Source organism: Xiphias gladius, chromosome 2, assembly GCF_016859285.1.
Source record: "Xiphias gladius isolate SHS-SW01 ecotype Sanya breed wild chromosome 2, ASM1685928v1, whole genome shotgun sequence".
In the NCBI taxonomy this organism is placed as follows: Eukaryota; Metazoa; Chordata; class Actinopteri; order Istiophoriformes; family Xiphiidae; genus Xiphias; species Xiphias gladius.
The window spans coordinates 3927177-3950967 of NC_053401.1; the positions used below are offsets into that span (position 1 = coordinate 3927177).

Consider the following 23791-nt stretch of genomic DNA (forward strand, 5'->3'; position numbering starts at 1 on the left):
GCAGCAGATACCACGGGATCAAAATGCGAGTCAAGGTCCTGCGTTCAAAACCTTAGACAACTTTAAAAAAAAAGTGCGTAATATCTGCAGTGTGCGCGCCGAGAACACACTCGTTGCGCGGCCACATTGGGAGCCATGGGTCCTAAAACACACGCTGAGTTCTCGTGTCGTACCGGTGAATTATTGATACGTTTTACACGCAAGCAGCATTGAAACACTGCGGAGCTCAACTTGACCCATTCAACATACACAGCAAGCGAAGGCGCTGGCAGTAACAGCTGCCTCGCATTTCACGGGCTCGTCGTGGGCTCCCCTCACCCGCTGCAACTTCCATAACCGCGCTGGGGGGAGAAAGTAGGACACCGAGCGGGTCGGTGGCTTTTACCGGGACCGAGCGAGCGTCAGCGCCGGATTTGATGGGAGGGGGGGGGGGGGGTCGACTCGCGTCCCGGGCGATGACCGGGCTCCGGGCTGCTTCAGAGGGCCGGGTAGTCGCCGCTTGAAACGCACGAGACGCAATCCCATGAAAAACACCACGAGGCTTAAAAAAAAAAAATTAAATATTAAAAAAACAAAAAAAACAAAAATTAATAGTCAAATCAAACCCTGTAATAAAAAAACAAAACTTCAGAACAGAACTTGCTTCACAAAAGGTGGCATTTATGGAAGAAATAATTGTGTTGGTTCGGGTTAGATTGTAACGCGTTTCCGCCATTTCGTCTGTCCACTGTGTATTTACACAACAGAGGGGATCTGGATTTAGGAGTAAGATCCACGTGGATTCTTCACCACTGAAAACACTTTTCCTCTTCGGCCTCCGAACAGTGCTGAATGGACACTGAAGAAAACTTAAAAAAAACGAAACGAAACCAACACAAACCGATTATCACCGACTGCCTGTAAAAGCAGCGACACCTTTGGAGGATGAACTTCCAGAAGAGTAAAGCACCAACATTCATCTTTTCTCAGTCATCAGGTTTTATTGGGAGGAAACAGATACAGGGACTGAGGAACAGATGATGGCTCCGTGTAAGAGCTTTATTTTCTCTATATATTTTACAAATAGAAGCACAAATGTTCATTTGACTTGACAACACTCGTCTGAAGTGCTCTGAAGCGCTGCAGGCAATGGAAACGATGATCTCGCCCCGTTTATCTGCAAAGAAAAGAAAAATTAAAATTAAAAAAAAAAGGTAAGAACACTCGACATAAAGAGCCCGTCAGACCAGACAAAGAAAAGTGTTAAACAAGCTGAAACCTAAAGGGCATCTCGTCTATTATAATCAAAGAACTTATGGCACACACTTCGCTCACTTCTGCAGCAAACTAGCCCGCGGGGGATCCTAACGTTACAGTCTACTCTACAATGTTACCTCCTCTGTTAAGACAAGCCTCAGTTCCTGAGTTCAGCGGCGGGTGAGGGTGAGGAGGAGCAGATTAGGTCAGAGAGGAGAATTAGTCATGAAAGAATGTGAAATTTAAAAAAAAGACATGCTTGGTTAAGAGGGAATCTTTCTGGGGAGAGGGGCAAGAAAGAAAAAAAGAAGGGGGAGGTCACAGAGGTCAAAAAAGTTAGAGGAATATAATCAAGGGGTGAGTCAGAGAAAAATCTGCACATGAATGGAGGAAGATAGAAAAGTGGTGGAATAAAAAGAGAGAAACGGGGAAGAAAATGAGGCAGAGGAGAGAAAATATTGTAGACCTGGTGAAAAAAAAGAAAAAAGAAAAATGGACTTACAGAGCAGCAGCTCCGGAGATGATCTCAATGAGCTCCTTGGTGATGACGGCCTGTCTGGTACGGTTGAAGGTGAGGGTCAGCTTGTCAATCATCTCGGCTGAAAGGAAGGGAGAGGAATCCGTCAGTCCGTGTCAAATGTAAAACTTGGTCACGGAGGTGGAAAAGTGGTGTCGGGGCACGGGTCGGCCCCCCACCCCGAGGCGCGCGTTTCAAACCGAACCGTGACAAGGTCTGAGAAGTGACGGTCGTGACACGAGATCATATTCCAGTAACGGTAGAAGGAAAGTAAATCAAATACAGGAACAAAACGCTTCTGTTTTTTTCTCAGTGTGTATCTTATTTCTACAAGATGCAATCGTCGTGATCAATATTACAAATAATTTATTTATTTTTTTCTTTTAAAACGGAAAATAAAATTGCCAGCAATTTGGGGAAAAAAAAAAAAAAATCGATCGATCGCTGAATTCATTTGCCGTACATTCAATGATTTAACTTCTCAAATGTGGGGTTTTGCTGCTTTTTCCATTTTTTAATAAAAATCGGTGTAAATTGAAAATATTTAGGTTTTCGATTCTCAATTTGACAAAACAAGCAATTTGAAAATTGTCATCTTGGGCTCTCGGTAATCGTGATATTTCATAATTTCTGACAGTTTTTAACACAACTATTCATTACGGAAAATAAAAACAGATTAAATTGGCAACGAAAATGGTCAATAGTTGACGCCCTAATTACACCTCATGTCTATGGGAAGCACTTAACCTCCACTTGGCTGCAACTAACAGTATTCTTCATTATTGCTTAAATCGATTCATCGGTGGGTATGTAAAATGTCCATCCAAGTCCCATGATCCCACGGTGCCGTGTTCAACTTACTTAACGTAATTCACTTGCACTGCAATTGTATAAACTGTGAAATATAGAAATCCTCACATTTGAGAAGCCGATACCAGAGAATGGTTGGCATTCTTTGACTTAAACAAAATACACCGACTCAGTCAGTCAACTCATATTTTGAGCACTGATTGAAACGTTTTGAGGAGAGAGAAAGATTTAGCTTCCTGTGATGGTTTGCGCCAACTAGAGTCTGGAGTTGCGTCAAGACATCTGAGAAGCTAAAACACCGTTTCTAAGACACTCCAACCCTTCAGATAATCGTGCTGCAGGAGGGACACTGTATCAGCACAAAAAAAAGCTCCCTGACTCCCGAAAGACCGGAACGTGAAATGTGCTGGTCAGGAAGAACCGGAGTCTTACAGGCGTTCTTGCTGGCGCTGTCCATAGCGGTCATCCTGGCACTCTGCTCACTGGTGGAGGACTCCTTCAGGGCCAGGTAGATGATGTTGACCAGAGCAAACTCCTGGTAGTTCCTCAGCACATCGGCATCAATGTCATCGTAGACGCCCATGTTCTCTGTTTTCGGGGGGGGGGTAGACACAATGTTCAGTATCTCTTTGACTGGGGCGAATCAGGTGAAAGTGTCTGTAACAAAATAACCTGTACAACCTGAGTTAGCAACTGTGTCTGTGGAAAACACAGGCTTGTGGTCCGTCTTGTAGGAGATTACAGACCTACATCGGAGAAAGGGGAGATTTTGTGATTGGGGACCCTACGGTGTTTTACCCATTTAAAAAGAAACAGACAAGAGCTTGAAAACGTTTTTACACAAATCCAAAAGAACAGTCAAAACAAAAAGTATCGTACCTGAATCTGTTGTAGATGACGGAGCCCTGGTCAAACTCGTATCCAGAGTTGAGCATTTCGGTGGCGATGATGGAGGCATCACCGAAGCTGGGCGGCTTACGGCCGACTTCCTTACAGTTCAGCATGATGTGCTTTCCATGAGTTCTGGTGAGGGACAGCTCGCATTAACAATCTCCACACTTTCTCTAACTCTTAATTCTTTGACACGTGTTTACGTTTTTTGCTAAAATACGCTATTATGAATAGTGACTTAGAGTCACGCGGTTGGTTTAAATCAGGTTCTCAACTGTTTAACGCCCACAAACCCAGTTTAAATCCAACAGTTCGCACGACAGAAGGCTCAGCTGAATACTGTTTCACCCTGCAGAGAATAGTTAAAATAAAATCTGTAATATCAGGAAAAATCCTGGCATTAAAAATGATCTCACTTCGTACTTTTCCAAAAAACAAAGCTCTGCATTAATCCTTTAGTGTTTGAGTGAAGCACCCTGGGCTTCGCTGGTGACAGGTTTTATGCTACCAGAGCCAACAAAGCAATTACAGTCATCAAATCACTACCGCAAAACAAACTCCGGCATTACAAAACTGTCCAAACTGAAGCCACTACGCACGTGGCTTTTGCCAGCAGCGAGAACTGGGAAAACTACAATTCATCCGATTCGCCAACGGCCGTCATTGCTCCGAGCCTCTTAACACTGAGGCGCAACACCCCAGCTAAAAATCATCACAAACATCTGTCCCTAATACACTAAGACTGGGCCTGACTCATGGCGTTCAGTGTTATGAAGAGGGGGGAATCGTACCTGTGCAGCAGGCCTCTCAGCTTGTCTCCCACGTTGATCACCATCACCTCCTTGCCAGCGCCCGTCAGGTTGGCGATCTCGCTCTTAATGGCCTTGGCCACACCGGAGTGGATGGCACCACAGAGCCCGCGGTCGGAAGTCACACCAATGAGCAAATGCTTGGCGGCCTTGTCCTCCGGCACTTTGATGTCGGCCTTCTCGTACAGAGCTAGAGAGCAGAGGGGAAACGGTGGAATATAAATTCAGTGTCCAAAAAATAAAAACAACACACATGATCAAGAGTACAATCAAATTTTTTTAAACAAGTGAGAGGTGACATGGAGGCAAAAGTGTACATACACAGAGCACCGGTGCCGTAGACTCGGGCTGGCTTCAGCTGCTTCTCAGCACGAGCGTACTTGGCAGCGGCCACCATTTTCATGGACTTTGTGATTTTCTGGATGTTCTTGATGGACTTCAACCGAATGGTGACTATAGGAGAGAGAGAGAAAAAAAAAAAAAGGGCATCACTCACAATGTTAGAGTGGGGCAATACGACAAGTCAAATTAGTCACCAGTCACCTGATTTTGCTATACGTTTCTACCAAAGTGTCTGGTATCTGTACTTTCTTTAGTTTTATCAGATCATGGAAGGCGACGTTGCAAATCAATACGCAGGACTCCCTCCTGGTAATGTCTAATTTACAACATTTGTTAATCAGTATACTTAAAAAGGTGCATGTGTGTGTGTGTGTGTGTATGTATTTTAGCCATACATCTCACTGAATTCCATTCACATATCTGGCAACTTGATTTTTGTTTTTTTATTCTTTTTTTAGTGATAATGATGCAAATTTTGTTGAACAACAATAAAAGCCTCTCAAATCCCTAGGATAGGCTCTGCAATTCGTCATCACTTATTTCAATAATTTCTTTTATAATACTTGTCCGCCATATGACTGCATATCTGGGGTGTAACCAGTGTGAGATTATAGTCAGCAATGTGTTGTTGCGCTGTTGTATTTTATTACTAAAAAAAAAAAAAAAAGACAGAAAAACTGTGTGTAGGTTGGAGAGGTACTTACTGTCCTTCAAGGTAGCCATGTTCCTGACCTGCCCACTGTGAAGAGAAGTAATAAGTGAGAGATTTAGCTTGCAGGCGCCGTCGACATGCAACAGTATTATCCACACAGCCGAACTTCAACAGCAGCTTCTGGTTAACGCCACGTTATCGTGGAATAATCTGAATTATGACACGAAGAACTCCGGTTAGCCCTGCAAGTGGGTTAGCATCAGTTAGCTCCGCACAGGAAAGGCGTTTAAAGTTAACCCTAGCTCATGATATCGCCGCGGCCGACGTGTGTGTGTGTGTTTTTGTGTGTGTGTGTGGTGTTAAAACGCGCATTTGCTCAGGTTCGTTCACCGGTGAAATGTTCGCTCCCCTGTCTGGATCCTCGCACAATGTCAGTTAGCACTTAGCTTCTAGCCGGCTGAACCTGTCCATTCATTAGCCGCGGCCTCCGCGTTAGCACGTCCTTGCTCTCGAGAGCCGCCTGCATTATAGTGTGCTAGCTTACGCGTCGGTTCCAACCACACATGTCCAGGGAGAACGTACGAAGGAGATAAAGTTAAAGACTGATGTGGAAGTATTCAAATATTTGTGACTTTACCATTGTGGGGAGAACACCAACAGGCTGCTCCTGGTGAACATGGTTACTCCGATGAAGGTCAGACACGCAGGACTCCCTCCTGGTAATGTCTAATTTACAACATTTGTTAATCAGTATACTTAAAAAGGTGCATGTGTGTGTGTGTGTGTATGTATTTTAGCCATACATCTCACTGAATTCCATTCACATATCTGGCAACTTGATTTTTGTTTTTTTATTCTTTTTTTAGTGATAATGATGCAAATTTTGTTGACAATAAAAGCCTCTCACAAATCCCTAGGATAGGCTCTGCAATTCGTCATCACTTATTTCAATATTTTCTTTTATAATACTTGTCCGCCATATGACTGCATATCTGGGGTGTAACCAGTGTGAGATTATAGTCAGCAATGTGTTGTTGCGCTGTTGTATTTTATCTATTAAAAAAAAAAAAAAAAAAGTTTAAAAAACAGTGAACAGTGTTTGTGTATTTTAGCCATACATCTCACTGAACTCCATTCACATATCTGGCAACTTGATTTTTGTTTTTTTATTCTTTTTTTAGTGATAATGATGCAAATTTTGTTGAACAACAATAAAAGCCTCTCAAATCCCTAGGATAGGCTCTGCAATTCTGCATCACTTATTTCAATAATTTCTTTTATAATACTTGTCCGCCATATGACTGCATATCTGGGGTGTAACCAGTGTGAGATTATAGTCAGCAATGTGTTGTTGCGCTGTTGTCTTTTATTACTTAAAAAAAAAAAAAAAAAAAGACAGAAAAACTGTGTGTAGGTTGGAGAGGTACTTACTGTCCTTCAAGGTAGCCATGTTCCTGACCTGCCCACTGTGAAGAGAAGTAATAAGTGAGAGATTTAGCTTGCAGGCGCCGTCGACATGCAGCAGTATTATCCACACAGCCGAACTTCAACAGCAGCTTCTGGTTAACGCCACGTTATCGTGGAATAATCTGAATTATGACACGAAGAACTCCGGTTAGCCCTGCAAGTGGGTTAGCATCAGTTAGCTCCGCACAGGAAAGGCGTTTAAAAGTTAACCCTAGCTCATGATATCGCCGCGGCCGACGTGTGTGTCTGTTTGTGTGTGTGTGGTGCTAAAACGCGCATTTGCTCAGGTTCGTTCACCGGTGAAATGTTCGCTCCCCTGTCTGGATCCTCGCACAATGTCAGTTAGCATTTAGCTTCTAGCCGGCTGAACCTGTCCATTCATTAGCCGCGGCCTCCGCGTTAGCACGTCCTTGCTCTCGAGAGCCGCCTGCATTATAGTGTGCTAGCTTACGCGTCGGTTCCAACCACACATGTCCAGGGAGAACGTACGAAGGAGATAAAGTTAAAGACTGATGTGGAAGTATTTAAATATTTGTCACTTTACCATTGTGGGGAGAACACCAACAGGCTGCTCCTGGTGAACATGGTTACTCCGATGAAGGTCAGACACGCAGGACTGCGCAGGCGCGGATTAAGGGCAAAATGGACGAATGCTGCCTTCGTGCACCGGCAGAAATATCGTTAAAAAGAGGTTCACAAGAATGAAGTTGTCGTCCAGCATGTCCGGTCTGTCACTGCTATAAAAGGCAAATAAAGCAAACGCTTCCTTCACTTTTGTCTCTTTCTTCCTCAAATTATTTTATTTTACTCTAAACATTCCGTTGTTCACACTTTGGTATTAGCTATTCACTTGACTGGTATTCCCCTCTGGCCTGTGCCAATAGTTTTGTGATGTAAACTTTTGATTTTGATTTTTTTTTTTTTTTTTACATTTTTATGTTGTACATTTAATATAATATCTAAATTATCCGAGCAGCCTTGTGGGCGAGGATGCCACGGCTGTTGAAAAGTATCTCATGTATGTTTTTGTTTTTTGTTTTGTTTTTTGTTGTTGTTGCTGTTGTTGTTGTTTGTTTTTATTGTTTTTTCTTTTTTTTCTTTTTTTTTTAATTACTTTGAAGACCTTTGCATCTATGAACACCTAAGTCACACAGGTAAGAACCTGTTTTTTCAAAGACAATTTCAAAGCTAAACTTTGAAAGAACCTGTAAGTTTCACTTACCCCTATTTTGAAGATATGTCCGGAAACCTCAGAGACACTTTTGTTCATGTGTATCGAAACTTTTCTCGTGCTGCACCAATAAAGAAAACTTTTAACCCGTTTATTTTTCCCAGTTGCTGCTCTTCTCCAGGCAAACGCCGAAGGCAACCGGACGTGACATATATCTTTGCCCAGTTTAGTACGACGCATTATCGAAATTTAAAGGTTCATTTATCATTTTCATTAATTAAAACAACGGTATTAATTACCTTTATATTGTCCTTCTCTTATATTGTCATGTATGTATTGACTTCTATTGCTGGGGTTAGGAAAAGGTGCTTAACTATTTGGAAAATTAATTTAGAAAAAAAAAACCTAAATATTTTCAATCCATGTTTTCTTTTCAAAGTTTTTCTTGTATTTATCTTTAAAAAAAACAGAGGCTGTACGTTCTGTGACTTGAATGTAATCATCAATACAAACTTCACAAAACTTCTATTTGTTTGTTAAAGCAAATTAGTAACGCGACAAATCATAACGATTGCGTTTGGTAAAATCGGAGCCCTACGAGGATGCTTTGAACGCAGCAAATGTTATCGCGAGTTTTTAAGATCACACGCGGAAGCTGTTTGTGTCGGTAGCGGTTGGTCGCGTTTGGGCTGCGATTCGAGCGAAAAATTCTACCGGTATAGTCTGAATTTAAACGTTATACCGAGTGTTTTACGTTTGCTATAGCTGGTCCGCGATGGGGAAAGCAGATTTTCTCTCCCCCAAGGCGATAAGCAACCGGATAAAATCCAAAGGTCTCCAGAAGCTGAGGTGGTATTGTCAGATGTGTCAGAAGCAATGCAGAGACGAGGTGAGATGTTGGTCATGAAACCTGCGCCCCCCCCTCTCCATGTTTGTGTTTTAAACTTAAGCGTCTTTTCTGTTTTTTTTTTCCCGACAGAATGGCTTCAAGTGTCACTGCATGTCCGAGTCCCACCAGAGGCAGCTGCTCCTGGCCTCGGAGGATCCGACAAAGTTCATGGACTACTTCTCCGAGTGAGTCCATTCAGTCACGGCGCTGTTTGAACCTTAGCTGCGCTTTTATTCAAATAAACAAAACAAAAACAAAACACACATGTTAATGGTGGCCTTCAGGTGGTAGATTTATTTTCTGTTTCCCCCCTTTTTGGTACCAGTGAGTTCAAAAACGACTTCGTGGAGCTGCTCAGAAGACGTTTTGGTGAGTCCAGATTCATCCAGATGTTTGTGTTTTTTTTTGCTTTTTGTTTTTGTTTTAAATATAAACAGCAGCTGTCTATAAACAGAACTGAGAAACCGTGCGTTGATCCGCAGGGACCAAGCGAGTGCACAACAACATTGTCTACAATGAGTACATCAGTGACCGGGAGCACGTCCACATGAACTCCACACAGTGGGAGACTCTCACGGACTTCACCAAGTGGCTGGGCAGAGAAGGTGAGCTCGTGTGAGACCACCAGGTTTAAGTTTAAATGACTGCCTTCAAAATAAAAAAGGTTACTGCTACACCACGTACAGAAGAGTATTTAGTAAATGAGGAAGAAAAGAATAACAAAAACTCTGCATAATGGCTCCCCTGAAGAAATGTCAGACCGGACGTTTGTCATTATAGCAACCAGGCACAAACTAAGTCCCAAGTGCAGCTGATCGCATGCTGTATATTTAACAATCCGTGACATGTTCCTCGTAGGCCTGTGTAAAGTCGACGAGACCCCCAAAGGCTGGTACATCCAGTACATCGATCGCGACCCGGAGACCATCCGCCGCCAAGAGGAGCAGGCGAAGAAGAAGAAGCAGGAGATGGACGACGAGGAGAGGAGCGCCAGGTTCATCCAGGAGCAGGTCCGCAGGGGCCGCGACGGCAAGGAGACAGACGTGAGCACCGGCGCCACAGACCTCGGCTCCGCACATGCCTCGCTCAGGCAAACGAAGAGCGTCGGAGACCCGGCTTTTCAAATTTAAAACGATGTTTTGTTGTGTATTTCATTCTGCAGGTAACTCCGGTTTACACAGAGCTGAAACGTGAGAGCGAAGAAGAAAAAGGTTCGGATTTTTTACTTGGTTTTCTCAAAAACATGAAGTATATACAACTGTTCGGCTATAATTTGGGGTTAAAGAACAAGAGTTTTCTTCATATAGATATAGATATAGTTTTTTTTTTTTTTCATTTTTATTGTTTATATGGCCTAACAAACTATGTTTAAAATTCAAGATTTTCATTATTCTAGTTTAAAAAAAACAAAAAAAACTGTTCAAATTAACCTCAGTTGTTTCTAAACTTAAAGTCAGATGTGAACACTGTGTCTTTCCACTCGACCTCACTCGCGTGTTTCTCTTGCAGTTGCTTTCAACCTGGGTGCTTCCTCATCTATAGCCGGTCCTTCCAAATCAAGGTAAAGAAAAGCTTCTGTGCCGGCTGTTAATTCTTCTGCACAATTTTCAGCTGGATACATGTGAACCGTTTTTTTTGGTCTGGATCCGTTTGCGTCTCTGTTTAGTTCTTCCCTGGGTGCTAGTGCTCTCAAAACAGCAGCGTCGTCCTCGACCAAGAGGAAAGACACGTCCTCCAGTTCAGATTCCAGAGGGGAGAAGAAGAAGAAATCTGCTCTGGAAGAGATCATGGAGGTAGAGAAGACGATTTTGTTCTGCCTTTTTATTTGTGTTTGAGTTTGCAGCTGAGTGTTCAGCTCGGACTTGTATTTCCTTTTTTTCTTTTTCAGATGGAGGAGGAGAAGAAGAAGAAGCAGTCGGTCAGAACAGATTACTGGCTGCAGCCCAACATCGTGGTCAAAGTCATCACCAAGAGACTGGGCGAGAAGTACCACAAGAAGAAGGCTGTCATCACGGTAACAGTGCTCTGTGGTCGTTTAGGGGTGAGAGCGTGTTTATGTGCAGGTGTGGAACAGGACGAAAACCTACGATGCTCATAGTCGCGGGTCCTTTTCGCTGTAGGAGGTGCGAGACAAGTATGCAGCGGTGGTGAGGATGATCGACTCCGGAGACAAGCTGAAACTGGACCAGAATCACGTCGAGACGGTCATACCTGCACCAGGTAAACCACCTCTGGCCTTGTACAGATTGTCACGCGCAACGGCGTCAAACTCACCGGCAGCTTGACGTCACTTAGTTCTATCCTCCTCGGCATCTTGTTGTGTCCGACCTCCCGCAGGCAAACGGGTTTTGATCCTGAACGGTCCGCACAGGGACACGGAGGCTCTGCTGGAGGGGATCGACGAGAAAAATTTCTGCGCCACACTCACGCTCGACTCTGTAAGTATTTGTGCGCGTCGGCCTCTTCTCACGTCAGCCAAACGCTGTACCTGTCACGCGTTAGTCGTAAGTTTATCAGCCACTGCACACCTGTTAATTAAACACCGGATACTTTTTCTGGCCGGCTGGCAGCTCCCTGTTAGAACTGTATAGCAGGATACCTCAAACGTAGTTTCTGGGCAACAGCTTAAAAGGGTCAGTTCACCCAAATTACCAAAAAAAAGCTATGTTTTCCCATTTACCTCTAGTGGTATCTAGCCATGCAGATCATTTGTCCAGTTTTTGACATACGTCTCTCCCTCTCTCTGAGATTTGTGTCCATCCCCTGTAAAATTGAGGTGAATGGAGTCGTGTTTGTGGTGCTCAAAACATTGAAAAATTACATTTGATGCGTTCAGCAGAAGCTTTTTCTTTCCAGAAACGTCTGTCCCTTTTAGTCTTGATGGTCTGAACTGTTACCAGTTTTCACTGGAACCTCTTTAAAGAAATGGACCATTTAAAAATAAGAAAAAATAAATAGTCCCCGCCGTTCAGAGTGAAGTCTGTTTATTTCGCAGAGTACAGGGGACAACATTTCCTGGAGAGAAACGATGTCGGCGAATTTCTTTCCACGTAAAACTGCCAACGATATGAGCACCAGATAATAACCAAAACTATATTCAGGCCACCGCATGAGAACATATGTTCTCACGTAATACATATTTGTAGTTCAGCCACCACCAGTCTAAATCAGTGGTGGCCTAAATACACTGTATTCACTAAAAAGATACTTTTTAAAAAAAACCAAATGAGGTTTAAGCTTTCTTCGTTTGTTTTCTTTGAGAAGTGGCTAAGTGTCACGATTCGCTCCAAAACCGTCCCGAAAATACAACATGGACTGGCATATTTGATGACATGCACCACAACACTCCTCTGCCCATCAAGCTTTTTAAATAAGGGCCAAATCATCCCTTTATGTACCAACAGAGTCTCGGAAAAAAAACTCTGTCCACATTCAATGTGAAAAATCTATCAACATTTGCGGCTTAACAAGTTGCTGTAAAAAAAAAAAAAAAAAGAATTAGCTTTGGTTTCATTGCTTTCCATTCCCTACATTCACTTTTATGCGTCTGTTTTTTTTTTTTTTAATTTTAAAATTTTCTAGTTTCTATGTTGCGGCTGCAGCCATTATTAAAGTTTCCTCTCGTCCTCAGGGTCAACAGAAAGGGAAGAGAGTGGACGTCGCCTATGAAGATTTCTCAAAACTGGCCTGAACCGAAAGACCCCCCCGCCCCCCCGGTTTTAACCTCAGGCATCCATTTTTTTTTTTCCTGTGGGACTCTACTGTGTCAGAGTTACTTCCCCATGATTCACCTGTACATATACATATCCCACCGTGCATTTCCAGTGAGGCGTCACAGAAAAACACAGAGCAATGAGTTCAATTTGTTTTTTATTTTGTATGAATATTCAAGCTGATCTTAACATTGCAGATGTAAATTTTCTCCAAATAAACTCAACAAAAGTGACCTCTGGTGTTCTGTGGAACCTAATCGGTGAAGAAAAGCCTATTGATTAAATGATTCACGAAGAAAAAAAAATTGAATAAAATGTGAGGGGAAGTGACACAGAGGGGGTACTTGAATGCGTCTCTGTCTGTTCAGAGCGCCTGAAGGAAGCTGGTGAGATTTGGGACGATGTAGTCGGTGTAGTGGCCGTCGATGAAGCCCTTCCCGCTGTTGTGAATGAACCAGCAGTAGACGTTGGAGCCGCGCCTCTTATCACGCCGGTAGTCCTTCTGCCAGCCCCTAAACACGCACACACAGAGACAAGAGCTCATGGGTACGATGAGAACTCGGTTTGTTCAGGAGTCGGTTCTATGCAAATTGCTGCAAGACGTACCTGGTGACCTGCAGCTTGTTGCCCTTCACCTCCATGGTGGCCTCCTTCTTCAGGGGGTCGACCCCTTCGTGGATGTCGTACACGCGCACCTCAGGCTCTCTGGAGAACTGCCCTGTGAGATCACACCACACACGTTTTAAGCCTCAAACCTACCACTTTATAAATAAGGTAAGTTTCGGGGTTAGACACTGGTAACACCTGCATTAAAACCCGATCCATCCCGTCATTAGAGCCCGCTAATTTTCTGGCCTTACCTATCCTGTATTCACTTTAAACCTGTTACAGAGGCTTTTCTACCTCAACCAGAATACACACATTATATGACTTCTCTGCCGGCAGCAGAATTTCCTCCATGCTCCATTTTCTATCATTTCATCCCCACTTGTGTATTTACATGTTATGAATGCACAAGATTTCTGCTTTAAATCTTTCAATGATACAAAAACTACCCTTTAAAAGTAATAAAATAACATCAAAAAAGTAAAGACTTTTTTTTTCTTAAATGAACGCAGTTGATTGCAGTTCGCAGAGTCATTGTTCTATTAAGAAGATATTCAGGCTTGAATTGAGGTACGCTCGATTAACAGTTAGCTCTCTCCGGGCTTCAACCCCTTTTCCCAAATTAAGATTTTTTTTTTTTTAGGCCCTACTCTTGGTTTACCAAAGCCCCGGAGGCTGGTGAGTGTTTCACCACCACGGAGACCTTACCTATGAGCCCGTGCACCAGAGGGGAGTACCGGTTGTTGTTGGGAATGTAGATACCGAGGAAGTCAACATTGACGGGATTTTTCTTCCACACACGGTGAAGCAAAACCATCACCTGGATGTTGTTATTTACTGTGACGGTAACGTGAGAGTCCTTCACAATGGAAATCCTCACCCTGAAACACAGAAACGTGACCATGTGAGACCACAAGGACCCGGGTGTAAAGGCAGTGAGTCGGACGCCGTGTTTAAAGGCTGGACGGTTACCCATCCTGTGTGATTTCAGCCGTGGCCCCCCAGGTGAAGGAGTGGTTGTTCCTGCCGTCGGTCATGCCGATGCCGTCGGTGCCGACGGTCACGCTGACCCCATCGGGCTGGTAGTAGACCGAGATGGTGCCGAAGTAGTTGTTGAGGCGGTTTCTGTGCACCTGCTTTGAGCCGATTAGCTGACCGTTCACCACCACACCTTCGGGGACAGGAGGGGAGGTTAGAGAGCAGGGGCGACCCAGGAAATACGGGGTACACTTCGTTCAGAAAGTCAAGCGTTGAGTATCAGGTGAAAATAAAGTATCTCTACCTCTAAAGCTCACTAATTAACACATTATGTTTATACTTTTTTAAAAATCTGATCCGGAAACCAGAGTCTAAAAAGGACAAGTTGTGGTTTTACCGAGGGGGTTTTCAGCACCGGGCTATTTCTTGGCCAGGTGCAGTGACTGCCTCTGCCCGTCGACTCCAGGACCTCATTGGGATATTAAGCTTGTCTTAACTCTCGGCAAGACAGCCGATAAGCATAGTTCCCAAAATGTTGAACTATCCCTTTAATCCTGCTAAACTGTGGGATAACCGGCAAAAATTGGTGGACAGATGGACGGACTTCCTCTAAACCCTGTTCCTACGTGGATCTCCCTCCCGCGTCCCAGGGAAGCCCCGTTTTCTGTCAACCTTTTCTCCCCTTCACCGACGGCCATTATGAGATGTTTCAAAAGCTTGGGGTCGGCTTGCTGCCAAAGGAACCGCACCCGCTTTTTTTTCGTGCTGTAAAGGAAAACCCCCGCAGATGGATACAAAAAAAAAAAAAGCAAAGTGGAAAACGATCAAAACGTCCACACACTTACCTCCAATGCAAGAAGACTGCTTTTACTGTCCAGGCCCTTTTGTCACATGGACATCACGAAGGCTTATGTGCAACGGATCTAAGTATATGCACGGTCTTATCCTGTTTTCTGTACTGTAAAGTAACAATGCGTGTTTCCCTCCAAATTCAGTGTCATGGCAAAATTGCACGGGGGGCCTGCAAAGTCTAAAAAAATAGAAGAGATTTGCGTATAAAACAGAACCTTGTAGAGGTTCAGTAAAGCCCAGTACCTGTTCCAGTGTCAGACACCAGGTTGAGAATATGACCAGGTTTGGAGTCGATGTTGAAGCAGACGTCCAGGTTACTTCTGGGCAGGTGGATGATGAAGTGTGGGTCGTTGTCCACTGGATGGGAGACACTGAGCTTGTTACACACTGAGCGCCGTTCATATTTAAACACCCCAGCCGAGAAGACTCGCCGCGGTGGCCTGAAAGCCACCGGAAGAGCGTGTGTGTGCGTGTGTTACCTAAGTTGACCTGCTGGGGCAGAGCCCACTCCTCCGGACCCTTCTCGGCCTGACTCGGCGGGGCCGGAGTCGTCATCTGGACCCAGGGTGGAGGCTGGTAGACGACTCGCACTGGAGAGTGGCCACTGGATGCTGAGCCCCCTCCTACTCCCACTCCTACATGCAGGTGAGATAACACAGCACATTATGATTTTAGATGCGTTTTAAGTTTTGTCCTTCTTTTTTTGTTTCATACGTGGTTTAATTACTTGTTTACTGGGGGGTTTTTTCCGCCCTCCCTTTACCGTACAGTGTCTGTTGGGGTTAGTGTAACATTATACCGCCTTCTGGCGGGCACCTGAGCAGCAGCCGTGCTTCGGGTCCTTCGGGGAGTCGGCCAGCAGCCTCTCCGTGGCGTCCTCGCTCTCCACCAGCAGCGCGGTGAGCGGCGTGACGAACTGATGCTCCACGGCCAGGGACATGATCCTCTGGGTGATCTTCCTCTTCTTGGCCGCTGTCGGAGCCAGAGACCTGCGGCGGAGCCACACTGCAACGGTTAAATACTGACAACACCACAAGTTTAGTTTAGTTTCTACAAAGTACAAACGTTTTCTGACAGAGGTTTGACTTGGACTCATGACTGAGGGCCCTTAGTATTATTTGGTGTTTTCTTCCTAAGTAAAATCAGGTCACTTTTCCATGGTAAGAGACGTTTTTTTGTTCATTTATTTCCAGTCATGGATCTTGCTTCTTCCCTGTATTCTGAATTTTCTTCTTATCAACCTGGCATGTTTCCGTATGTTTCTCGTATTGAAATATACAGAGCGATTGGTCACTCTGCATGCCCTCGAGCCTCTCACCTCTCAGAGATCAGCTGTTTGATGGTGATGTAGGCCCACAGCTGCCTGGCGAAACCCGTGAACGAGTGCTGCTGCTTGGCCAGCTCGGCGTCCAGCTCCGCGGTGTCGGCCTCTGTCTCCAGGGTGATGTCAATACGGTCCTGCGGGACGAGATTCATGCCATGACCTTGAACCCCCAACCTCTGCATGTGCGTTCACGTGAAACATACGTTCTCCCGATTTGGTTGGTCAGCCCTCGCCTCCCCCTGAGATGGAGATCTTTCAACATCACACATCATGCCTCAGGGAAAGCTCAGGAATTAAATAAACTGGGGGCTACTCCAAACCCATAGGACTCCAAAGTCAAGGAAAGATGGAAGTTGAGAACTGGGGTCTTTCGGTCTGGTCTACATGAGGCTAACTTGACTTCTTTAGTGCACGAATTAAGGCAGTGATCCCCAAACTTTTTTGGCTTGTGAAATGAAGCAGCGTCTCCTTGTAACCCCCTTTTCACAGGCTGCCATGTCGGCGAGTCGCGAGTTGTTCAACCAGCGAGAACTGTTCAACTCTGAACGTCTCAGACTGCTTTATTTGAACGAGTGCGGGTAAACCTGGAGATGTTCACCTACCTGGCATTTCACAAGGAAAAAAAAAACCCCTGTAACCCCCCCGGGTTCGGAACCAGTGAATTAGTAACGCGGAGAATAATGTGTTCTAGGCCAAGTTCCCTCAAGTATAACGACGCAAACGTGGCTGTAAGCGTATGGTTGTGTGTCACACTCACGGCAGATGCAGTCGTGAAGCTGGTCAGCGTGTTGCTCTCAGACGGGAGCACCTTCCCGGCCACCACCAGCTCTGAGCCGCTGAAGTATTTGTCGAAGCGGTTCTGGGTGACGTCGGACACCGAGTCCTCCGGGAACTGGATGGTGATTCTCCTCAGCAGCGGAGAGGAGACCTGGCTGTAAAACATCTGTGGGGGAGGGGGGGAGAACCTGAGGTGGTACTGTATGAAGGTTAGGGGGCGTCCTACAAAATAAAACCCTAAACCTGGTCTTATTGTAGCTGCATGTAGACTGGAGATTTTTGTCTTTTGTTTAACACTGTTTTCTACATATAACTGCACTTGCAGTATATCTTGTTGTGTTGTTGTTGTGTAATTATATCTCATTTGCATCAGTTAAAAGAATTCCATCAGAAAATATCTTTTTTTTTTTTTTTTTACGAATAGAAGCAGAACATACGATGCACGGAGTTAATTCTTCTGTCATAAAGGAAACAAAGATGTTGCAGAGTTTCGGTTTTGGTTGAGAAGGAACGAAGAGAAAGAGCTGAATGATGCTAAGCTGGACGCTGTCGTACCCGTAGCTGCTCTGCAGCGTCGTGGTTAGCGTAGATCCTCTGAGCCATGCCCCTGTTCTCCATGGCGACGCGTTCCAGGAAGTCATAGTCCACGTCAAAGCCGATGCCCAGTGAGAAGAGAGAGAACTCCTCCCTCATCACTCGCTTCACATTCTTCTGGATGGTGCTGAGTTTGATCTCTCCTGCAGAGGGGAAGTTCATGGTGGTTCAGCTCTTTCCATTTAAAAAAATCATCTTCAACAGCATCTTAAAGGCCCAAGGGCTGATTTTACAAACTTTGCACCTTCAGTGCCTAAAATGTTGGTGTTAAAGGACCATATTAGTGGGGTTTTTTGGAAGTTCTAACTTGTTAACCACGTATCATGTACATTTTATATTACTGAAAATTACATTCAAAAACCCTCAGACACTCCCGCATCCTTTCGCAGAATAGCGAGCAGCAGCGTAAATGTAGTCCTTGTTTGTAGTAAATGAGATTAAACATGCAAAATCACTGGCACTGAATGGTCCTTTAAAACGTGTTCTCACCACCCTTTGACAGTAGGAACGGGGATTTTTTTATGGGTGGATGAGCGTCTAAAACCCCGACAAGATTAATTTAAGTTGGTCGACAGGACCAATCTAAAATGTTTCATAATAAGAGTCATGAATAAGTCGGTGAGTCTTACCCACGGTGGGATCGCCATCAGAGACCAGAATGATCATGGAGACGGAGCGGGAGTCAATTATCCCCTGAGTGGACGCCCTCACCAGCATCTGAACTGCTCTCATCAGTGCCTCGTTGATGTTGGTGCCTGGGGTCAAAGGTCAGTAAAATGCAGCCGAGCACAACCATGTCAGAGAGACTTCCAAACGGTCATTGTTTTTTATTTAAGTGTATTTTCTCATTTTACCATGATGCCTCACCTCCACTGGGTCTGATGGTCTGGATGTATCTCTTGGCATCGGCGACCTGAATAGACAAGGCAGGGACCAGCTCCTCGCTCCAGCAACGCACGTTGTGGTTGAAGTCAACGATGTTGAAGTGATCGTCGATGGTCAGGTCGTCCAAAATAGCCTGCATGGCCTCCACTGTCTGTGGGAGGAGTTTGGAATTAGATACACTCCGCAGAATGGCCACACGGCGGCAGTGTTTTACAAGGGAGCGACCAAGTGAGTGAACCGCCGGAGGGGTCAAAGTGCAGAGAAACGCATCTGTAAACAACCATGGCTTACTTGCTTCATCTTGACCCCCCACATGGACCCGCTGACGTCAATGACGAACACAATGTTTTTGGGAAGCGGGGAGAGGTTGGACGGAGCGAAGAACTGGACAAAGTAGCCATCCGAGACCTGGAGGAGACAGTGGAAGCTTGAGTGGCAGACGTCTGCGAAACCCCCCCCTAGCTCTACTCGAGCTGAATAAATACACAGACTCGGATGGTTAAGTAGGCGATACCTGCAGCTCCCCGGCATTGCTGTCCCTGTTCACATCGTATGTGACAGTAAAGATGCCATCTATGGCACTGCCGGTGCAGTTGCCGCACGTCCTCTGCTGCTGTAGGTCGGGCTTGAAGACAATATGAGCCTGGGGACACAGACGCAGCGCATGGTACGACTGTTTAGACAAGCAGGTGGGGGAAAAAAATGGCTGCCGTCTGGGGTATGTTTCTGGCCCACGTGCGCGTGTTCTTTAAATATTTGTTAATTTGCGTAATATCTCAAAAGCTACCAAACAGACTTCAGTGGTATTTGGTGGAAAAATTGATCATCAATCAAGGAAGATAAGATTCATTGTGGTGGAAATAGCGCCATCATGTGGCCATTCATAACAAAAACTTTACACTTTGGCAAAATACTAAAAAAAAATTGACGCATGAATGAGTTTCTTGGTTCAAGTCAAACCTTTCAGTACAGGCCACTCTTATTTTTCCACAAAATGCTCCACACAATTTTTTTTTTCAGCACTCCTGCTACAAAAATTCCATCCAAACTGATTTTTTTTGACAAGCCCAAAAAAAAAAAAACCGTTTGTATATTTTCCGGCACTGAAACAAACAAACTCAATGAATTGTGTGGCGTTGCCAGAGGTACTGAATCCCCGTGTGTTTCCAGTATTACCTTGTTTTTGGTTGTTGTAACTCTGATGAGCTCCCCGAACTGTAGCCCGAGGGTGTTTGGTGTTTGTACCCTGGAAATTCCCCTTGGCTCAAAGATGTACACGTCCACCTAAAGACAGACTGGGTCAGGGACGGCGGCAAGAGCGCGCACAGGCGTGCGGAGACACACAGACCGCATGGCGTCGTATCCTTACCTGGAACTGCGGCACCAGCCTCCCTGGCTGCAGGTACAGCAGGTGCTCGTAGAGACCCAGCCGCCTTTGTATCATCTCCTGGTAGTGGAGCTCAAACTCGACGTTACTGCCGGCGGGAACGTGGACCTCTGTCTTAAAGGTCTCCATGTCCTGGGAATTAGCCCTGTAAAGCAGAAATATCTCAGTCTCTGTGAGGCTGCGGAGTTCTACAGGGGACTTAGGTCCGGGAGGCTGGTCCGGTACCTGACGATGCCTGCTGCCTTGCCTCTGGCTCTGGCCTGAGCGTACAGGCTCCTGGCTACTGTCTTCTCCTTCACGGAGCCCAGGAACGTCATCCCGTTCACATTCCTGCGACAGAGAGAGCGAAAAGGTTAGGACGGTACGCATCCCGGCGTTCGGGCTTTCGGCGCTGTGTGGACCTTTCGGCGCTCACATGGTGAAGTTGGTGATGAAAGCTCGTTTGGGGATCTGGACGTTGAAGCTGACGCTCTCAGCTTTGGAGCCCGAGTTGACCACCAAGCTCTTGACGGTGGTGTGGGCGAAGCGGGACGTGATGCGGCTCTCCACCTTGTAGCTCTTGACTATGATACCGTCTCCACGGATGGCCTGTGCAGGTGTGAACAGAAAGGACAAGGATTTGGGGGGGTCTTTTCTGACATTTATGAGCTGTCTCTTTCTTGGAATCCTTTATATCTCTGACCCTGGACGTCTCTCTTGTCTCTGGGTTTAGGGACTTGTTTCCTTTTATGACTTGGCTTTGACGTGTCTTCGTCTTGGACACCCCTCGATTTACTCTACTTTTTCCCACCTTTCTTTTGAAGCGATGTCTTTACCATAACTGAACATGCCGGTTGCCTAGCGACCTCAAGGTAATGAGAAGACTATTTTACAGTAATCTCGATTACAGCTGGGTTTCCTCTGGTCACAGTCCTGAATTGGTCCTGACCCTGTTTGGAACTGGTCTAGACTCGAATCCGACTGCCCTTAAGTACATGAATCAATTACCACATTAATTACATGAATGTTTAGGGATTATCGTGCAGAGAACGTGTGACGAGATTCGATTTTTATCCCTAAAAAACAGCTTAAATGGTTTTTTTTTGGGGAATTCACACAGTTTATTCGATATTCTTAGTCTTGGTAACAGCTCAGTTTATTCTAGTCTTAGTGTTGAGTTGGTCTGGACCCTCTCGGACCTGGTCTTGTGATTTGACTCGGACGTACCCTTTTGAGCGTGCGTCAAGTATGGTTGCTCTGTTTTAAAGTGCTCCACAGAGTCCAACTCTCTGTTTGCATGGACTCAAATTTGAAAAACAAACATTTTGTCATAGTTTGTGACGATATAAAGGCAAACATATATATATCTATATATAGATATATAGATATGTATAGATATATAAAAACTTGATAAAACCACAAAATAATGCAGCCAGCTTCACGTGACTGTCCCACTAATGTGATTTCTCTGAAGGACAGACAGAAAAAAGGGAAGCAGAGCGGGATTAGTGGCGAACAGAGTCAATAACCCGTCAGTCATGGGAATCTCTTCAAACAGCAGCACATTGATTCTCAGATAAGGTTCAACTCTGTCACAGTGGAGAGGGCTGGGACAGCGGGCCGCGAGTCATACTTCAAAGTCTTCCTGCTCCTCGCTGGTCAATATCGCTCTCTGGAACACACACACACAGATACACACAGTAATCATCAACTTCACACTGTCTTAATCTGGTCTCTGAGCAGGTCACGAATCACAAATTGTTGTTATTAAGTTGGAGATGATGCGGGATCACAATCGGGGCCAGGGGCAGTTTTGTGATGTTTGCGATTTGTGATGTCCTGTTTATTCTTGTGCAGTCGGTGAGACTGAATTCAACGGGGGATCTATGCCACTGCGACTTCAGTGAGAAAAAGTAAAACCCCGAATTCATGCTCTGTGTTATACAGTTAGACGTGTGCAGAAGTAACAAGAAGTCCGGGTGCCTGGCAGAAGGTCTCACCTTGTGTCTCTCCCGACGGTCCTGTGGGGCTGACTGGTGGAAGAGAGAAAAAGCGCCGGATGAAAATTGAGAATTAACCTTTGTGCTGATTAGATCTGGTGAAGCGAACAACACAATTCCGGAAAAAGTTGCTTGTGTTTTTTTTTTTTCTTTTACGAGCTTCAGGGATCCAACGATATTGACTCGTCTGGAGTACAAAAGAGTGGGCTTGTAAGTGAGGTCAAAGGTCGGGGCAAAACTTTCCGAAACTAATGCATAAACAAGAAGGAATGATGAAAATCACGCTTGTTTAAACTACTGAGGTGAAGAAGGCAGTTTTTGTTTTACTGTTTTTGCAGAAATTCAGGGACTAGATGCCTGTAGAATGTTGCGTGATTAACAAAAGAGAAGAACTTCAGAGATCAAAAAATATCGACTAAATGATGAAACATTAGGCTTCAGTCACGCAAAGGTGAATTTTTCTAAGGGAGTGTCAAGGGTCGAAGGTTGAGGAAAGCATTTTTGGATTTAATCTTTAAAAAGTAATACTTGCATGGGCAGGAAAGATTTGAAAATCAGGTTTAAGCAGCGAAAACTCATCAATTTTGTATTTTTTCCGCAGCAGCTCAGGGAGCAGTTACTTGTGTCTTTGGAGCAATTAAAGAGCATTTTAAAAGAGCATTTGTAAAAGGCAGAATAAATGAGATCTTAACAAGTTGCATGCATGATGAAAAATTAGCTGTCTGCCATTTAAAAGTGAGGGGTTTTTTTTAAAGTGACTTTTTAAAGTCAGGTCAAGCCTTTAGATAAAACAAACTAATATAAACACAGAAAGGATTGCTCCTGCAATACTTGCGAAATTTAGGAAGTACAATTATTCTCTTCTAATTTTTGTCTCAATTTCACTTCTCATATTTATTGATTTGAAAAATCATTAAATCCCATTTAAAAAAAAAAAAAAAAACACAAGAAAGTTTTGGCTTCTTGTCAGGGATTAAAATAAGGCCGAACACCAGCGATAAATGCAAAATCTATTCATACGCATCAAAATATAAATGTATATTCTGACTTTCTTTCAGTTCATAAAACACAACCAGTTTGTTTCTTACTTTGATTTAAGAACAATATCAATCTGGTGCAGATGGTTAAGCTCTATTCTGTAAATAAAAAGTGGCATAAACAGAGTTTTCCAGAGATTTCACACCCCCCCCCCTCCAGTCCCAGTTTACACCCTCCAACTCACCCTCTCGTCCTCCCATTCTCCATCTATCACAAACTCAAAGCAGCGGCCCTGGTGGAGGAGCAGGAGCCCCAGAAGCAGCAGCAGCAGACGCCTCATCTTTCCAGGCCTGTGGGCTCAAACACACATACCCTCACGCACACACACGGGTTAATAACAACAACAACAACAACAACAACACACAGACACACACACACACACAAAGCGCTGGGAGACAGACGGTCCTTCTGCAGGGAGCCCTGTGGAAGCACAGCCGAGCTGAGAACCGGAGGTTAAAAATCCGCCGAACTGATCGACTCCCGGCCCCAGTCAATATTTGTTGTGTTGCATGTAACCCGGAGGGGAGAAGGAAACTTTGAAACTTGACCTGCGGTGTGGGCAGGGTAAATAGGACACATTTGACTCATTCACAGATTAAACAGAGGCTTCACATCGGGCGGATTGTTTAAAGACGTGCTGCACGTTTGGCCAAATGTCACTCTGGTGTGTCTCTGACACAGAATTGGCTGTTTTGTTTGGGTTTCTTTTTGCTTTAAAGTCAATTTAGAACATGAAGGTACAAAGCTTAAAAAAAAAAAAAAAATAAAAAAAAAATCTCATGACACACACCCCCCACCAGCTACAGGAGAAACGTGTAATGTTTTATTATGCCCACAAGGTGGCGCCAGAGTAAGCCTAACTGCAGAAGCCTTT

At 44.7% G+C, this 23791-nt stretch overlaps 3 protein-coding genes across 8 annotated transcripts; 1 reads left to right on the forward strand and 2 right to left on the reverse strand.

The window, feature by feature from the left end:
* Window positions 1-960: 960 nt before the first annotated feature.
* On the reverse strand, window positions 961-7964 carry atp5f1c (ATP synthase F1 subunit gamma). 5 transcript variants are annotated; one of them, XM_040140325.1, is made up of 9 exons: window positions 7947-7964; window positions 6689-6723; window positions 4585-4716; window positions 4246-4453; window positions 3443-3586; window positions 3245-3309; window positions 2996-3151; window positions 1739-1835; window positions 961-1156 (listed from the first exon to the last, which is right to left on the reverse strand). In XM_040140325.1, the coding sequence occupies exons 2-9, from the start codon at window positions 6705-6707 to the stop codon at window positions 1153-1155; spliced, it is 825 nt and encodes a 274-aa protein (XP_039996259.1). In that variant the 5' UTR covers window positions 6708-6723; window positions 7947-7964; the 3' UTR covers window positions 961-1152. The 5 variants fall into 5 exon arrangements, with proteins under 5 accessions (XP_039996259.1, XP_039996251.1, XP_039996232.1 ...); XM_040140317.1 differs by lacking the exons at window positions 6689-6723; window positions 7947-7964 and adding exons at window positions 5310-5344; window positions 7269-7325; XM_040140298.1 differs by lacking the exons at window positions 6689-6723; window positions 7947-7964 and adding exons at window positions 5310-5344; window positions 5895-5962.
* A 552-nt stretch (window positions 7965-8516) lies between these two features.
* On the forward strand, window positions 8517-12730 carry kin (Kin17 DNA and RNA binding protein). Of its 2 annotated transcripts, none has more exons than XM_040146880.1 (12): window positions 8517-8784; window positions 8875-8969; window positions 9110-9153; window positions 9267-9389; window positions 9643-9827; window positions 9947-9995; window positions 10294-10345; window positions 10451-10577; window positions 10673-10825; window positions 10905-11004; window positions 11122-11222; window positions 12416-12730. In XM_040146880.1, the coding sequence occupies exons 1-12, from the start codon at window positions 8671-8673 to the stop codon at window positions 12473-12475; spliced, it is 1203 nt and encodes a 400-aa protein (XP_040002814.1). In that variant the 5' UTR covers window positions 8517-8670; the 3' UTR covers window positions 12476-12730. The 2 variants fall into 2 exon arrangements, with proteins under 2 accessions (XP_040002814.1, XP_040002822.1); XM_040146888.1 differs by having other exon boundaries at window positions 10673-10798.
* Window positions 12731-12763: 33 nt separating this feature from the next.
* On the reverse strand, window positions 12764-23581 carry itih2 (inter-alpha-trypsin inhibitor heavy chain 2). The gene is made up of 21 exons (XM_040146869.1): window positions 23102-23581; window positions 21880-21912; window positions 21513-21551; window positions 20316-20488; window positions 20126-20230; window positions 19883-20045; window positions 19690-19797; window positions 19028-19156; window positions 18805-18921; window positions 18496-18664; window positions 18258-18383; window positions 17590-17771; window positions 17015-17200; window positions 16252-16391; window positions 15750-15922; window positions 15413-15568; window positions 15177-15290; window positions 14076-14274; window positions 13812-13984; window positions 13104-13215; window positions 12764-13009 (listed from the first exon to the last, which is right to left on the reverse strand). The coding sequence occupies exons 1-21, from the start codon at window positions 23195-23197 to the stop codon at window positions 12862-12864; spliced, it is 2841 nt and encodes a 946-aa protein (XP_040002803.1). The 5' UTR covers window positions 23198-23581; the 3' UTR covers window positions 12764-12861.
* Window positions 23582-23791: the final 210 nt, after the last annotated feature.

What these genes read in the sequence shown, in the direction of transcription:
- atp5f1c (XM_040140317.1), bottom strand. Translation starts at nt 7,309, where the DNA reads ATGTTCACCAGGAGCAGCCTGTTGGTGTTCTCCCCACAATG. An exon ending in CATGGCTACCTTGAAGGACA is followed by an intron (nt 4,717 to 5,309) that starts GTAAGTACCTCT and finishes TCTCTCCTATAG; the next exon opens with TCACCATTCGGTTGAAGTCC. An exon ending in CTGAGAGGCCTGCTGCACAG is followed by an intron (nt 3,587 to 4,245) that starts GTACGATTCCCC and finishes GTCCCTCACCAG; the next exon opens with AACTCATGGAAAGCACATCA.
- kin (XM_040146880.1), top strand. Translation starts at nt 8,671, where the DNA reads ATGGGGAAAGCAGATTTTCTCTCCCCCAAGGCGATAAGCAACCGGATA. An exon ending in GCCGGTCCTTCCAAATCAAG is followed by an intron (nt 10,346 to 10,450) that starts GTAAAGAAAAGC and finishes GTCTCTGTTTAG; the next exon opens with TTCTTCCCTGGGTGCTAGTG. An exon ending in CCACACTCACGCTCGACTCT is followed by an intron (nt 11,223 to 12,415) that starts GTAAGTATTTGT and finishes TCTCGTCCTCAG; the next exon opens with GGTCAACAGAAAGGGAAGAG.
- itih2 (XM_040146869.1), bottom strand. Translation starts at nt 23,197, where the DNA reads ATGAGGCGTCTGCTGCTGCTGCTTCTGGGGCTCCTGCTCCTCCACCAG. An exon ending in AAGGCAGCAGGCATCGTCAG is followed by an intron (nt 20,046 to 20,125) that starts GTACCGGACCAG and finishes TCTGCTTTACAG; the next exon opens with GGCTAATTCCCAGGACATGG. An exon ending in GCTGAAATCACACAGGATGG is followed by an intron (nt 13,985 to 14,075) that starts GTAACCGTCCAG and finishes TCTGTGTTTCAG; the next exon opens with GGTGAGGATTTCCATTGTGA.